This window comes from Lutjanus erythropterus, chromosome 10 (genome assembly GCF_056507025.1).
Source record: "Lutjanus erythropterus isolate fLutEry1 chromosome 10, fLutEry1.hap2, whole genome shotgun sequence".
NCBI lineage: Eukaryota > Metazoa > Chordata > Actinopteri > Lutjaniformes > Lutjanidae > Lutjanus > Lutjanus erythropterus.
The window spans coordinates 9,194,354-9,211,571 of record NC_139326.1 but is presented as its reverse complement, the minus strand read 5'-3'; the positions used below and the strand labels follow the sequence as shown (position 1 = coordinate 9,211,571).

Here is a 17,218-nt window from a genome sequence, read left to right as displayed (position 1 = left end):
CAGTTATTTTCACACTGACTCTTCAGAACAGTCATAAAAAGGAAGCTTTCATATTACAAAATACAACAGCAATTTATATATACAGCATGGTGACATTTAAAGTCCAGGGTTTATCTTCTGTACCTTGACATACAGCGGGTCCCTCAGGGTTTCCACCAGCAGGCTTACTCTCTCGTCCCACACCGGGTTGAGGTTCTTATGGATGGTCTTACTCCTGAACACCTCCTTCCCTGCAATCTTAAACTTCACATACGGGTCACTGGTTCCTGCAAGGAAAGAAAAGCCAAAGCAAAGAAGCAGCATTAAATAATGGACTGATGTTATATGCTGCCTATCTATAAGGAATGTCACCCAGTGTCAAGAACATTTAAATCAACCTTGCAACATATACTATATATTTATTTTTATATACTTGATACACAAAAGAGAAACAAAACCTATTTCTTCCTGTGACATAGTCAGTGATTCAGTCCGTGTCCTGTCGTTGCAATGTAAACATCATCCTTTTCTCCTTTCTCTCTCACCATCACTCCACACCGGCACTCTTATCTTATGAGTCAGCTGCTCCATAACATATTTCATTCACATTTTTTCAGCCATTCATCTTGTGTTAGGGGTTGTGCTTTGTACCGTCCCTTTGCGATGGCATTTTAACAAGCATCTGTCTTCTCTTAACACGATTGCAATTGTACACAAAGCATATGTTTCACGCTTTTTGTCATACAGACGAGTGTTTACCGTCACTGGTGCGGGCAAGACAAAACAGCTTTTGTTCTCTCAAATAATTTTTTAAACACAGGATATAATAAGGCATATCATGTGTCTCATGTTTTGTTGTGGGTCGTGTAATTACCAGTATTTAGTGTTGAGTGCTTGGATGCTCACACCCCATACAGTGCCTCTATTCAACCACTAGATGGCGCCATTGATTTACATTTGTGTTATTCTGTAAAAGTGCCAGATGATTTGGGTCACAATACTGTAAAAGTAGTCTCTCTGTTTAATTTGAATTAATAAACATTTATTGGGCTTAAATGCTTACAAATATATCAACCTCAAAAAAAGATCTCCTATATGCAAATGTAAACATAAATATGCAGGTAGGCCTATAACACACATGCATACAGCACACTCTGCATTCATGGCACTCAAACAGGCTAAAGGGTCTAAAATTTATTACCGCTATGTATTGATCATTCCTCGCATTGATTATAAGCAAAAAAGAAGATGTATATACTGTAACCTACTGTCCTGTAATCTACTGTACGTTTTATTACCCTGGTAAATGTGCATTGATCCTCCTGGCCATTCCATTTCTGTTTTACTCGACTTCCTATTCCCTGAGGTCTATAAACTTCAGAATAAAGTCAATTGGTTTGACAGGCAAAGAAAAACCAAAACAGAGATCAGACAGAAACAGCGTAAAAGCTAAGAACAAGGTCAGTTAAAAGAACATGCAGACGACGACATGAAATAAATTAAATTAAAAAAATAAACAATGACATGATATGTTTACTGCATCTGCTTAAAAATGACAAGCAAAAATGTAGCCCTCACCCTTGATAGGAATCGTTGGGTCTCAGTAAATAATATTATGAAGAGTACAGTCTAGACCTGCTCTATATGAAAAGTGCCCTGATATAACTTCTGTTATGATTCGCCGCTGTATAAATAAAATTGACTTGACTTGACTGGACATGTAGGGAGACTGGGAAATATCCGTAATGGAGTGTTTGCATTCAGAGCCGTGTCTGTACAGGAGATAATCAGGTTTGGTTTAGTGTGGCAGTCTGTTCACGTCCAGATTCAGATTCAAAACAAAGTGACCAGAAGAGAACTAATCACAGGCACTTCACATTCATATATAATGCAAATACAATATATAGGGAAGGTTATTGTTATTATTGTTATTGGTTATTCACCTTTCACAGTGAAGTGAAGACATGATACTAGAGATGATAACGATTAATCAATGATCGAGTCATTGGTCATTAGAAATTCAAACGATCAGTCACTCTACTATCAAATATAGATTAGAAATATAGCAAGAGATTATTTTTATGAACATGCTCTGCATCACTGGATATTCAGTTCCTTATGTTCAATATGTGGGCGGCTACATCTTTATATGTTGTTGTGGATTGCTTTTATTGACGGGGGAAAAAATATTCGTCACTATTTGGTATAAGCTTTATGTTTTTTTTAAAATAAGATTAATCAACTGATTAATCTTTAATGTTTAAGTGCTTACGATTTGCAACGCTAATAAATACTGTATGTAATTAATAGTGGAGACGCTCACTTGTGAGTAATATATACAGTCACAGAAGTTTGGCCAACATTTCAGCACCTTCTACCTTTTAGGCTGCCAAAAAAAATCTACAATGTAAAATTATATTAAATGAAACACCATTAAACTAATGTAAATATGAGTCACATTAAGATTAAGCACTTTCTCCCCGAAAAGACACTTTGCTTGGACAAACCAAGTACAAGGAGGTACATAAACACAAAGTTTTAGTTGGTAACAACTTATCAATGAAAGAAATTTGCAAGTAAGTTGTATTTACTGCCATCAGAGATGCTGGTTTCCCTCCCTTTCAAAAACTACAGGTGCAACTTCATGTTCTCTCTTTCGTTCTGTCGTCCTTCCTCCCTTCCTCCTTTGTTATTCATGAATCCCAGTGCCTTTTATCTCATCTATCTAGCTATGACCCTTCCTGTGTTTATACACCTACCCATGAGGATCATGAGCGGCGACGTCCAGTGAAACAGTAGCCTGGACCGAACTGTTGTTTGTGCTGCACGTCTCTCATATCTGTGTCATGCTGTCATCCACTGTGACCAAAGTGATTACCAAGCAAATCACAGGAGAGGAAAGGGAATCCTATTACCAAACAATTCTCACTCTGTGCCTCTGGTTTATCCTTTCCACCAGTATCTCTGGATTAAACAGGGATCTAAGAGAACACAGAGAATCTACTGTATAGTGCAACATATACCCTATGTGTGCCATGACAAGGCTGTGTTATAGACAAGGCTGACAGTGAGGATACTAGTTGATAAAAGGCTGAGTTCTCGTAGCATTTGAACAAGTCTCATTAGTTCAAGATTAATTCATGTTGTATCATTAGAAAGAGCAATAGCACAAATATCTTTCATATGGAAAGCTAGATTTTTGGGCAAGGGCATCTCTGCAGCACTACAGTACTTTATTTTAATGCTGTTTTCTCACACATTTTTCTTTTTTTTTTTTTCAAAAAAAAAAATGGGATTTGGTTTCGACTCTGCAATATGGATATTGCATTGGCCACATAAGAGCAGCACTAACAACATTAAACACAAAAACATCAAATCTGCTTTGCCTGAGTAAAAACTGCTGATTCTCAGCTGCCAGCAGGACATCAAAATATGCACTAACACCAGCCTGCTGGGAAAACTTTTTCACATTTGAACAATCTCAGACACCCTCTTGCACAACAGCAGAGATACTATAAAAACAGTCTCACACACACACATAGCCTTTTACACATTGTCACCCTTGACATATCACTGCAGGAGAGCTGCAGCAAGAGGATATGGATGACATAAGAAAACAAGGAGGAGAAAAAATATATAGCTAGAAATATCTGGGATGGCATTACTGTGTAGTGCAGACAGTAAATACAAAATATGATGCAGAATTATTTAAATACAGGCATGAAGTAAATAAAAACCATCAGTTTTCTTGTAAAGGGAAGGGAAACATATCATGAACAGGAGTGGACATATATTGAACTATCTAAAGAGACAACAAAAGAAATAATCCCATATTGCATCATGGAAGCAAAGGCTACTAATCTCTAAACCCACAGCAACTCTCTTTCTCAGGCTCTCTCTCTCCGTCTGTGTGTGTCCCACTGGGTCGATATTCCCCAGACACACATCACTGGCTCAGAGTCTCTGCATCCCACAGTGCCAGCTTTATGGTGCCATAAACACACACAAGCTGAAAAGTATGAAATGGAAAATGCTGGTGCTGTGCTGTAGGTGGGTGGTGGCTGAATATGAGTGAGCGTGGGTACAGAACAGAGGAGCAATCGCAGAGGTACTTTCTTGGAAATCAACCACCGTATATGACATTTCTATCATATTTTTTTTAAATATTTCCCACAGTTGGGGAAAATCTATAAAGAATGGACTGGTGGGTGGATAGGTCAATAAGCTATAGGTATTATAAAATCAATAAGCTTCAGACGAATTAACCATGGCAGAAGAGAAAGCCTTATACCAGTTGAGGTTCAAGACAGTAGGTCTGATGGATTAGTGCACCCTGGACGTTGTCCACCTTGCAGGCAGAAGACTGTGAAATGGAGGTGCTGAGTAAGAGGAAACTGGGTATGAGGCATCAATGTGTCACACACTGATAAACTGGCAAAGGAAAGCAGGTGCCAAAGGTACTGAAGTGCAGTCATGGATAGCAAAAGGTGATTTTCTGCCTTTCTATTGTTGAGTGGCTTTACTTGTGAGGCATGCGGGCTGAATGTAATGAGGTAAAAATCCAATTCACAAAAGAGGATCTGAAAAGGCTGGAAAGTAGGTTTTGGAAGATTTAACAGAAAATTGTGCAAAATCTGCAAAAATTCAGAGTTTCAGAATACACTTTGCTGGAACTCAACACTCAGCTTTCAGACATTCAGCATACCACACTCAGCAACTCACTCCTGCTCTTTCAGCTTTGCGTGTTGGTTGATTTCTTTGCAAAGGAAAAGATCGAAAAATGAGATTAAACACAGATCAAAATCACCCCTGACCAGTGTGGACAGAAAATAATGTGTCAATTCCAGTGAAATACAACTAATCTTCTTTGACCTCCAACAACGCTAGACTGATGGATGATGACAGTCATAGACTATGAGCTCTCAGCATTGTGATTTAAAAGCCTTGTGTATTTGAGGTAGTGTGTCCCCTCAGACTTGCCATTAAGCAGGAGTTGTTGGCTAAGTTTATAGCTGTATTATATAAACCTAAATAGGGCTTTGCCACTCGGGATTGCTGCCAATTTTTCCCAGTGGCAGCAGAAAATGTCCCTGTGGCCAAAAAAAACATTTTCCCTATAAGCTACCATTATAAAAGAGACATCTGTAAAACCACTGACAGGACACTTAGAACTGTAAATAAGCTCATCCATGATTTTTTTCTATAATGCAATTTGTCTCTACTATCGACTACTGCTGCACATTTTAAGGAGACACATATCTAGGATAAAACTTTTCTGGCTTAGGCACTAGGTGAGTAATTCTCATTGAACTGAATGGACGCCTTTGTTAGCTGTATATGGTTCGTTAAAATACATCCATGCCAAAGTTCCCATTTTGACGTGTGGGAGAGAAAACAAAGCTGTTGCAGCGGCTCACTGCACTAATGTTGCATGTCCATGTCCAGTTTATTAATTACTTATTAAACATGCCCAGTTAGCTGAACCAAAGATACTTGTTTGCATTGGCGGCATCACCTTTTTCCTTTTTCTTTGGGCCACTGTTAGTGTGTTCCTGTCAATCATGACATTGTTATCTGTTCTAGAGGAGGTTCTAGAGGCTGACCACAACTATGATAGCAGAGACCTGGCACGGGATGTATGAGGGATACTTGCTTGGCAGAGAAGTGAGAGTTAATCTGAAGCTGAAGCTGCATGAGACAGTTATAGGTTCCCTTTAAAGCGACGGTGTGAAGTGGCAGTGTGTCACTGTGATGATGTTTCACTGTGGACCAAATCTACCTCCAGCCATTTTTTGAGGAATAGTCTGATAAGGTCAGGGAGAGGCACTGCTGAGACCAGGTTGAAACACTGCAAAAACTGTTCAACTGGTATGGTTGACAGCTTGTGTGTCACATACCAGATTCATTTCAGGGCATAGGTTGCCATAGTAACAGACACAGACGTATAGTAAACCCTGGATCTATAACAGGGGCTTTTCTCTGTCCAGTGTTCTGAGAACCTAAAATCCAGGATTTCCCTGAATTTTGACATAAAAGACATGATCAATTCCGATAAGTTCTTGGTAAAAGTTCACACTTCAAAGACTAATCCTCCGCTCTGGAGTTGCTCCCTGGGTCCACAGACTTGTGCAATGCGAGACAAGAAATCACAGTGGATAAAAAGAGATACTGAGTGCTTCAAATCAAGGTGTTAATCTATTCATCTTCTATGATGCTATTAAAACCAACCACTAAACCCTGTAAGAGCAGCTGGGAGAAGGAATAAATGGGTTTGTGAAAGGACCCAGTGGTGCACTCAGCAGGTAAATTTACCTTGGGTGTGGCTCATGGGCAGATCTAAAAGCCCCTGATAGACTTTCTCTTGATAGCAGCTCTCTGTCTTCCTGACAGCTGGTTGAAAACATAATTCACCACACATTTATCTCAGAACACCTAATGGACTGCGGCCATGTAAGTACTTCTCACTGTCTGTGTCTGAAAATAAGGCAGGTTACTCTGCTTGACAAAATCAAAACAAAAGCTGCCATTACCAAGATCTTGTTTCCCCAAAGGTAATTCAACATAAGGGTTAACATTAGCACAATATTTGTTTGGATCCAGCAAACAAACATTTTAAATTGACATTGCTTAAGAACCACAAATGCTAATCCTACACCTATAACTCCTCAATTACAGTACAAGTAAATATAGCTGAAATGTATTTTGGTCAAAAATTTTAAATTTAATGCTTGACTTCACTTGCATGCAAATCCAGTCCAAGAGTAAGAGTGGGGTAAGTCTGGAGGGTAAATCTATGACTGTAGCTGAAACAAGCTGGGAGAGCGCTCCCCCACCAGTGTCTCATCATGCATTTCCACAGTCCACATTATATCAAGAGTGGCTTCCCACTGATTAAATCATCACTACTAAGCACTTCTCCCTAACATTCACTGTAGCGTTGTTTCTCATTTACACCTCAATGCAATGGGATAATCCTTTTTTTTTTTACCTCCACTGTAAAGGTCTTGTGCACATGCATAGTTACAGCATGCATATTTGTATATGCACATGCAAGAAGAGGACATTTACTTGTACATGACTTTCCACAAACATAGGTCAAAAAGGCTTTACAAAAGCATTATACAACATACAAGAAAGATATCAGTTAATGTAATGCATTCGTCTTTGTGTGTGTGTGTGTGTGTGTGTGTGTGTGTGTGTGTGTGTGTGTGTGTGTGTGCGTGTGCGTGTGTGTGTGTGTGTGTCTGTGTCTGTCTGTGTAAATATACATCTAGACTACTAATGCATTTGCTTACACATTTGAAATGTGTGTTGAGACGCCTTGTAACAGCAACGTCTACGTGTTATACACACAAGAAACCTTGCAACCTTGACAATCCAAGATGCATTAATACAAGGAAAAGAGTAAATAATATAAGTGAATAGCATGCTAATAGTTCTATAGACACAGTGAAGCTCATTAAATGATTGATACTATTGATATTAATTCCTGGTAACAACTATGAGTTTCCCCATTTCAACCTACCAGTGCATCCCATATTGAAAATGTAGCAATATGCATTAATCATATTTTGTGCTAATTAACCTCTGTCCCATTCATAACAGAGGCAGCATGTATCTGTAAAGCCAATTTGTCACTTTTGAAATGCCCTGTGGACTTGAAATGAATTTCTCCATCTGCACCATAAAAACACTATTATTAGTATTAAAGATACTACACAGGTTGAGTTTTATTTTAAGCGGTAAACCAGAACTCAGTAGCATTGTTTACCATAAGTCAATCAAGGAGGAGCCACATGAACCAGCTTAGCCATCTAGTTGAGTCATGTGAAGGTGGGAAACAGATGTAAGAGGATGTTAAATACTGCAATGATTCGCCTGAGAAGTAGACTGTGGAAGCCTGAGATCACAAACTTGTTGTAAAATCATCAGACTGCCACCTATACAACACACACTCGGCATATATGCATGAGTAAAAGCCATTCCTGCTCTCTATGTGTTGACTTATTTTATGACATTTGTCTTTGATCAGCGGTAGCTTGTAATTTCATTGATAGACAATGGACTAAATTGCAGTTTGATTTTCAAAAACATCCTCAAAACATTATTTTCTAAAGTCACTCTAACTCTCGAGCTTTGTTGCAGTTGTGTTTTGTTGCTCCCTACTTTCCTCTTTATCTTTTTGTCCTTCACAGAAGAACTTCTTTCCCCATCTCTCCGTGTTTTTTTCTCTTCCACTTCCCTCCAGCTCTCTAAATTAAATTACATTATTAAGCCTCATCGCACTAGCTTCCAGTTGATTTCTTTGCTGTCATAGGTACTTCGAGAAAGTTACGGCACTGACATATTCTCAACATATTATCCAACAGCCTGCTCATCCTTCTGGAGGCACAGTTTGCCTCATGGCAACATAAAATAAGATTTGCAACATAAACAGGCAAAAATGATGGATGATCTAGTGTCTGAATTATGAAGCTGTTTCAGTCTGTTGTTGGTGTGCAAAGAAAATGACATTACACACATCTTGACAGTGTTGAATGACCAGCGCCTGACAAACATTTCTTAAATATAACAAGGTTTCTGCTGTAAATAGCATAGTATATGTCGTACGGTACTGAAGCATAGTAATGTGTAATGTATGTGGGATTCTATTTCTATTTTAACAGCTTTTGTTTCTCTTTATTTGCGAAAAAGTATATTGATACTCGTACCTTTTCCTCATTTAAGGCCAAGCATGAACTTTTCAAAGACGTCTGAAGTTGTGGGAGGTTTAAATGATACACAGTCAAGTCAATACAAGTCCATTAAGGATTGAGAAGACTTCAAAACAATCAGTTCCAGCAGTTGAGGCTGTGATGTAACAGAGTCATTACTGGGTAGACTGAAAATTCAGAAAGCTTAATCAAAGTCTAAAGCTCATTTAAATGCCAGTGCTGCTCTGGGAGGAAGCAACGGTCCAAGGGCATGCAAGTATACCTCCACCTGCTCCAGACAAACCCCTGAGCAACAACTCAGGGTTTATTTATTTCACACATACAAGAGAAAGTCACGAGGGCAAATAAACTTTGTGCCTGTGTGTGTTTGTACAATTGATGTGCGATACATTTCTAGCATATAGATGCACTCTCACACATACTGAAGCTGTCATTCCATCACTACCTATCTCACTGTTTATTACAAACCTACTATTTTCCTCACATACACACTTTTATTTAGCACTTTCAGGCACACAAACATACACACACACACACATTCAAGGCCAACTGTCTAGTTCATTGTTTTGAGAGGCACCGGAGCAATAAAACAGACAGGATACTTAACATTAATGTCAGCCATGAAGCTTAGACCTTGTGTAAAAAAACATCTGTTGGAAAAAGAAAGAGTCCTGTCTTTCTCAGACAGTAGGAGGGATGGCAGACAGTTCTTAGAGACAGTATGCATTCTGAGGAGGAGAGGCTTCTGCTTCAGTTTAAAAGGTATAATATGAGGATAAGGTCATGTTCAACTCATCAAAATAGTCTACACCACTTGGCACACCATCTTGGTCACGAAAAGGATCATCAATGAGTGGGTGTGCGTTAGCATCGAGTGGTTCTTCGCCTCCATGTTGTGCCTTCAAACCGTTTAATGCACACCTACAATTTGATTATCCCCCTTATACCATGGTCATTTGCCAACAATATGAAATAAAGCTATTCGCAGATTTTTTTGGTTAAAGTTTTCCACGCAAAATTGAAAGCAGCAAAATCTTACCGTTGTCATGATAAGGAGTAAGTGTACAACAAGTAACTGACGCCTGCTTTTCCTGTAGTGTTTCAACATGACTTTAAAGACAGCATTACTTGACTTTAAACTCCGGATCATTTATTATTTTGAAATATGATAGATGGTGGTTGCTACCAGCTCTAATACTCATTAATCTTGCCACACTGTACTTGCTGCCAGAATTCGTGAAGTGAACCGAGGCATAAAATTCATGCAAGGTAGTAAAGTTGAGCATGACTACAGAGTACATTTCCAAATCTGTGTTCTTTTGTTTTTTGTTTAAAAAGTCTTTCAGTATATTAACCGCCCATTTTGTTGCCTTTTGCATATTAATTTTATCCTTCTTCTCCTATATCATTTAAGCTCTTCTGGCGTCAACGTCTCATGACTTTTTTTTAAGTTGATTTTTTTCTCTTCTTTCCTCTGGTGCGTCCCACTCTTCAAAATTGTTGTTCTCTCCAAATAAATTGAAAAAAAATGTGAGAAATGTATCAGTCAACTTATTTGTTGTTATTAAAAATACCAGAGAAAGTTTACTGTTCAGCGCCTTGATGTCATTTTGGACGATAAAGTTTATTGTTAAACTGTAAAATATCCTGCCTCCATTACATATGTTTGTCACAAATGTTTGATAAGCATGTTTGAGGTATTATTGCAATATCAGCTGATATATGAATATTACATTTTACTCCCTACTATCATATATTGGCATTGGGCCCAAAATTCCAGTATCGGTCAGACCCTTAAGTCTTCTTTGTCATATGGCTTCACACTGATGTGTGGAAGAATTAATTATTCTGCTTCCCCACTTTCATCATCAATCTGTAGATTCTCATTACACATTCATGATCAATAGCCTTCTGTGTCAGTGCAGGGCAGACAAACGGTCCTGAATTATTAACTGGTAATATATGAGCAGGTAATTACATTTCCACAGAGGACAGTGTGATATCATGTTCTAAAAATAGGTATTATACTCCAAGAGAAAAAAAAAAAGATTAACTCACTGTTTTGGATGTTATAGTAAGCTACTGAAGTAAAAGATGCTCCAAGCAGAAAGCTTGTTCCCCTAAATTACTTGAATAAATCACACAACAAAACAAACAGGCTTTTTCTTTCTCACATCACACATCTCAAAGGCATGGAAATGTGAAACAAAGAAAGGGAAACTCGACACACACTGACTCTAACTGAGCAGTAGATAAAAACAAACTATTTTTTATTGTTGATATATGACTCCATGATGAGATATGATTTTAAGTAATGTGCCGCAGATGTGAGACTTGCTGATAACATTTTGAGTATTAAAATACAATGAATATGGATGACAAACCACCTGGGGATGGCATTAGAAAGCCATCAATAATATATAGTGTCAGTATGAAATCGGTGCCGATTCTGCCCACCAAACAACCCACTTGTAAAGTTGAATCTGCCACGGAAAATAGCAGAATATACAGAAAAGTCTGTGCAAAAGCTTCAGCACATGAATGCACAGCAATACATGAAATTCTTTATGTATTGGTCGGTGATAAAAGCGTAGTTAGAGAAAGGGTGATGCAGAGCTTTCCCATTGGGTCAACAACACCATGAATAAATCACCATTTCATCACACAGGATCTCAGTCTTTCATATGCTGCACTATCGACCACACACTGTAGTGCAATTTTGAGCCAAGGTTCAGATAAGCTGTTTGTTTCTGCCTGCAGTTCAAGTATGCTGGACAGTGGGAATATGCTATGATAGATGATTTACAGACTACAGACTACTCTACAGAATCTGTGACAGATCTACTCAAAAGTAGTGAAACACAACTTCCTCAAAGATTCATTGGTAGTTAAATAACATTTTAGGCCTGTACTTGCTGAATTTGCAAGCAAAAAATACATTATATAACAGGGTATCCTGCAGCATATTATAGTAGAGGCTTGGTGCCTTTTTGGAAAAAAATACCTCCTCTGCAAATATCAAACAAATCATTAAACTTTTATGAAATATATCATTAACCTTCAGAACAGAGCTTAACACCTCCGCAAGTCAGGGAGTGCTGGGGGAAGGCCTGGATAATATTAAACATCTGATACACGTAGTCTTGAAGCCTTGACAGGACAAGCAGTAGTTAGATCTTTTTCACTGCAGATATTTTGATATGTCACAGCAGAAAGTTGTACAGAAGGAAATGTGTACAACGTATTGACGTAATATTTCAGCGGTGTCTGTTTAGCTCCCAACCAGGTTATGAGTTCAGCATAAGTTACCATGTTGATTTTGCCAGGTTAAAAGAGTGACATGAAAAACTCAGCACCTTGCTAACACATTAATCTTGCTTCGTAGTACACCTCTCCGCGCTCCCTTTGCAACTAGCATAGGAATTAGAGCTGGAAAGTGCAGATGAGCAAAATAAGTCCAAAAGTCAAAATTAATTGGAATAAGATGTAATCAGTCCCAAAATTCACAACATGTTTTAATCCAACAAAATATATTCTGCGTCAGTCCATATTTGTTTGTGTTTAACCTTTTAAATACAACATTTTCACTGCAGTCAAAAAAAAAACAGTCTTCTGTCTCGCTTGCTTCACACAAGGGGACACACACACCTGTATTAACAGGGTGGTCTAGCAGCAATCTAAAAGCACCATGAATTACATTTATATAACCACAATAACAAAAATCCATTTCGGTTCTACTTAAAAAAGGGTTTTGTTCAAGGATTTTTTTAAATTTTATTATTGGAGGGTGATGATGACAGACATCCACATCCAATAGAAGTTTTAAAGGTGACATTCAGTGCAGGACTGAATTTAACTAAGTTTGCATAAAACTTTAAACTACACATTGAGACATGAAAAATACATGGGAAAAAAGTTGAAAAGAATTATCACCTACAGGAAGAAACTGAGTTTCACTTTAAAATAATAACGGTGGCACCGTATCAACTTAATTTTTAACCTTAAGTGGTCATTCCAAACTTTTCCCTCCTCTTGGCACTCACTGCTTTTCTGATGCAGAGCACAGGAGGAACTATTCAGAGTTGGCTAACACACTGCCTGTCAAACAGGCTGTTATTTAGAACCACACCACGGAAGAGGCTCATTGATGCTTGTCATTATATGTGAGAACAGGACAGGAGAAAAATGTAGTAAAGCTGCTCATAAAACCCTCAGTCATGCTGCAAACCTGGAGCAGCTTCACGCTCAGATTGCAGGCACTGTGTGTAGCTGCAAATCTGACCGTGTGTGTGTGCTCAAATTGCTGGTCTATGTGTAGTGTCAGGACTGACGGATGGTTGCGGCTCTGGGGTTTCCCATTACCCAGAATTCAATCCGCTGAAGAGGATGTATTGGGTGAGGGTGAAAAGACACGAAACTCCATCATGGGATGCTGTCAGGTGGGTGGAGAGGCTGCCTCATTACAATTAAATATAATCACACACGTGCGTGTCTCTGCCTCTTGCTGCTTAATGCTCAGAGAACTTTACTTTCCAGTCCTTCGCTGATGTTCACCCAAAATTAACCTTTGCAACATGCAACATGATCTTGCCGCGATTTAAACGAAAAGCCTGCTGTACCATAACGGTAGGATGAAGAGAAACAAACATAAGGCAGACAACTGCACAGCATGTGACAGAACAACATGGCAGGTGAGAAAGCAATGAAGGGGACCTGAAATAAAACAAAAGATAACATCCCAACAGTGTTGTCAAGCTCTGGCTCTCTCACTGTGTTTTCACATCTAAAGAAACCGTTGTGCTGCAGACGAGATAATTAGGCTCGCTGTCGTCTCATTTCTCTTAAGTCGTGCTTTGAGAAGTGAGAACTAATCACTGTAACCCTCCACGCTAATATTAGTCCTTTAAATATGCACGCACACTAGCAGACAGATACACACAGCGTGCAGGCACTGCATAATAAACACAAACTGTGCCAGCACACACAAATAACAGAGACTACAACAGTCTAGCTAGTCATTACTTAGTCTCAAAGGGATGAAATTACTGTAGTTTCTAGTAGGAATGTGTAAGGACGAGGAATCAGTCAGTTGCTGCATGTAAGCCAATTGGTTTCACTAGTTTATAGGCAAATTACATTTAGACTTAATTTAACAATTCATCTGCAGAAAAATATGATGTGGAGCATTTTATGTGGCCAAACAACAAATCCAGGGATTCATTTATGGGTAACGTGAAGCTAAAAATAGAAAAAATGATAAGCTGCAAGGAGAGAGAAATCCAGTGGCCCACAACATTACAGAAACCAATGAGAAATAACAGGCAGCAGATAAAAAAAAAACAGAAGGTAAGGCGAAGATTATCCAGAGGAGAGGAAACTGTAAGAAGCTTGTGATCAAGAATTAGTGATAAAATACAACCACAACATACAGGACATTTGATAAATATAAAAACAACATGACTACTGGCAACATGGATTGAAAGTCAGCAATGTCTCTATGGTCATCTGCAGCATTATCGCTCCTAATTTTTGTTAAGAATTAGGGTGGGGCAATGTCTACCAAACTGGCATATTATGACATAAAGAGAGGAAACGATGATGACGATGGACGATTATATTGTTGCTGGATCTAAAAGGGTCTTTGTCTCAGGACCAAATGCCCATAACTTAGCCACCTTTAAAAAGAAAATAATAAATGCAACATGGAGACAACAGCGTCTTTTTGAACACACACTAATTTGTATACAAAAGGCTTTTAAATGACAATGTTACAATGGTAACACTGCATCTTTAAAACTTAGTTATAATAGATTGTACATTTACAAAAGTAGCTGTAAGAAAGGTCATCTTAAGTTTCAACAAACAATTATGATTAATAACGGCACAGAAAAAAGCTTGTCTCAGCAGATAAAAATGATTTGCAGCTCAGGCAAATGCTAATTTCCATCTTTTTGATAGTAGCCACAGGCTGACACCAAAAAGCCCTTTCTTTTAGCAACAGTTTTCCAGTAACATCAATTTAGGCCTAATATTTTGCATTCAGGTATTATCCGACTATTCCTAAAATGCAGTACAGTGAACTCTGTATCACAACTTGCACCTGGAGCATTTGCATAATTATCCTTATTACATGCAAACCAAGGAGCGGAGCAGCAGGACTAGCTGTGGTGGTGCATCGGGAGTCCAATCACACCAGTTTCAGACCCTGAGAGGGATGAAATCAGCACAAGGCAATCAACAGGCCAATAAACCATCTGCTTCGAAAGCATTTTGAAACATAATTATTACAAAAATATGGTAATTTGAAAGGTAACACTCAAGCAAACGCTTAGGCCTACTACTACTGCAGAGAGTTACTCAGAACAAACATATGCAGATATTAATGGATATGGTGGATAATTAATGGATTATTTCTGTGTTGATTAAACAGAAATTTAAATTTAGACTTGACAACTATATTGGTTTGCCGCATGGGGCTAACATTAGCAGTGCTTGCACCATCAGCCTGATCTCCTTGTAGGTTAGGGTCCACATGCCTGAGCTGAATGTGGGCACATAGTGCTCTGGTTGAATAGTTATATGCCATTTTATTCTGACACAGCCTACAAAACACAAGTACGCATCCAGAGTTCATAGCATACACATAAACTACTCTCATACACACACACATATACACACACACCATTCAGTATGACAGTGACAGATTACTAGTAGCTAGTGTCAAAGACTGGCTGTTGATCTTTGCATATCATGATATATCTTATTTATATATTTACAGCTTTATAGAGTGAATCCAGAAAGGTGCTGTGACAGAAATGGAATACAAAAGAACAACGTTGCTCTTGACAAGCTGAACTCAGAAACACCAATGTTTGGAGGTGAATTTAACCCAAGTCCAAGTTAGATTCCTGGTAAACACACTGACTCACGACTGAATTGCTGCGTATTACCTTGACCATAAGTGGACAACAACCAGGGTTATCCTCTCTGATTGCTGGAAAGGTATTTCAATATTGTGTTCGCTGATACTTGGTGGACAGAAAATGGGGGAGACCAAGAGTCAACCTTCCCTATGACCACATGCTTTTTTTTAATTTCTCTATATTCATGTGGTGGTAGATAATGCCGGACCTAAAAGTTTTAAAACAGAACTGAATTCAATTCTGTTTTCCTTATACAGTAACACTTCAGTCCAAATAAAAAAATAAGAAAATACATAAAATGTTCAAGATTGTGCATCCTCTGCAACCTTTGTCTCACACACACACACACACACACACACACACACACACACACACACACACACACACACACACACACACACACACACACACATTGTATTGCATCAGAAGGAGAGGCTGCCACGTCAGGTCTTGGACTTAACTTCACCTTGTTGTACCTCACCCACAGGGGTATAAAGGTAGAGACAGAGGGCAGTGTGTTTTCATCTGAGGTCACCTACAATGCAGCAAAATGTCCCATTGGTAGCTCATCATATATGACAGCTAAGACAGGGCTGGGGCCCTGGAGACACAACAGACTCATGCCCATGTAGGATAAGGTGAAGTGCAAAGCAAGGTTAGTTGACAGGCTGAAACAAAAAATAGCTACTCAAAAACTGCTTTTGTAATGTGTGGTAGTACAGCTGTGGCTATTATGCGGCTATCATTGCTTCTTCTTATCCATGTCCATCTTTCCGCAGTTCAAATTCAACACAGCATAAGGTGTAAATGAAAAGAGGGGCAATTTGACGGGAAACCACATCATCAGGGTAGACAGTTCCTCTGTACAAGCTGTACCTTGTTAAAACAACTGTGAAACACACTTATCTGCTTCATTCATCCGCATCCAGCTTATTTTTGTTATCTTGTCATAATATTAAACCATGTCACATTGGCTGTCTCTCCTGGTGACAAACGGATTGATTTTGCGCAAGGCTGAAGAGAGACTGGTGACAATGCCAGCAAGTTATTGTGGTTGCATTGAAAAAGCTCCCAAATGTCTCCTTTTTGTTTAATACCAGTAAGTGAGCAAGTGCAATCTCATCATTCCTGTCAGGCAGCCTTGCACTGTCTTCTGAGGATGAGGGACATTATCCTGTGAGGGTCTGTTCACTGCGATGGCTCAGCCAGATAAAAACCAACCTCTGAGCACCATATGGAAACAAACAGAATAAACATGTTCCCATATGGTCAATGGCTATCACGAATTACCCCTTTAGATGCATATACAACCTGTGCATGCATATTCACACATACTGTGCACAACAGACAGAACACTTGCAACTTTAAACTCAAAATCTAACACATTTTAGTAAGGGAATGAAGTTAGGGAAAACAAAAAAACTATTGTTCATGTAGAAGCAAGTGAATATGCAATTGCATGAGAAATGCATCATCAGCTACAGTAGGAAGCTACAATATAAAACTCCAGCATGAAACACAGATATTTGTATTTTGATACATTAGTCTTCCAGTACGTCATGTCACTATATGCAGTTTGTCACTAGCTCAAATTCACTGTCC

General features: G+C 38.8%; 1 protein-coding gene across 2 annotated transcripts in view; it reads right to left on the bottom strand.

Moving 5' to 3' along the window:
- Positions 1–17,218, bottom strand: part of LOC146320027 (multiple C2 and transmembrane domain-containing protein 1-like) — a 175,655-nt gene that overhangs the window by 91,303 nt on the left and 67,134 nt on the right. For both annotated transcript variants that reach the window (XM_084728149.1, XM_084728150.1), the window contains exon 3: positions 124–266. In XM_084728149.1, coding sequence (XP_084584275.1) covers positions 124–266 — 143 coding nt within the window. The remainder of the gene's footprint in view (positions 1–123; positions 267–17,218) is intronic.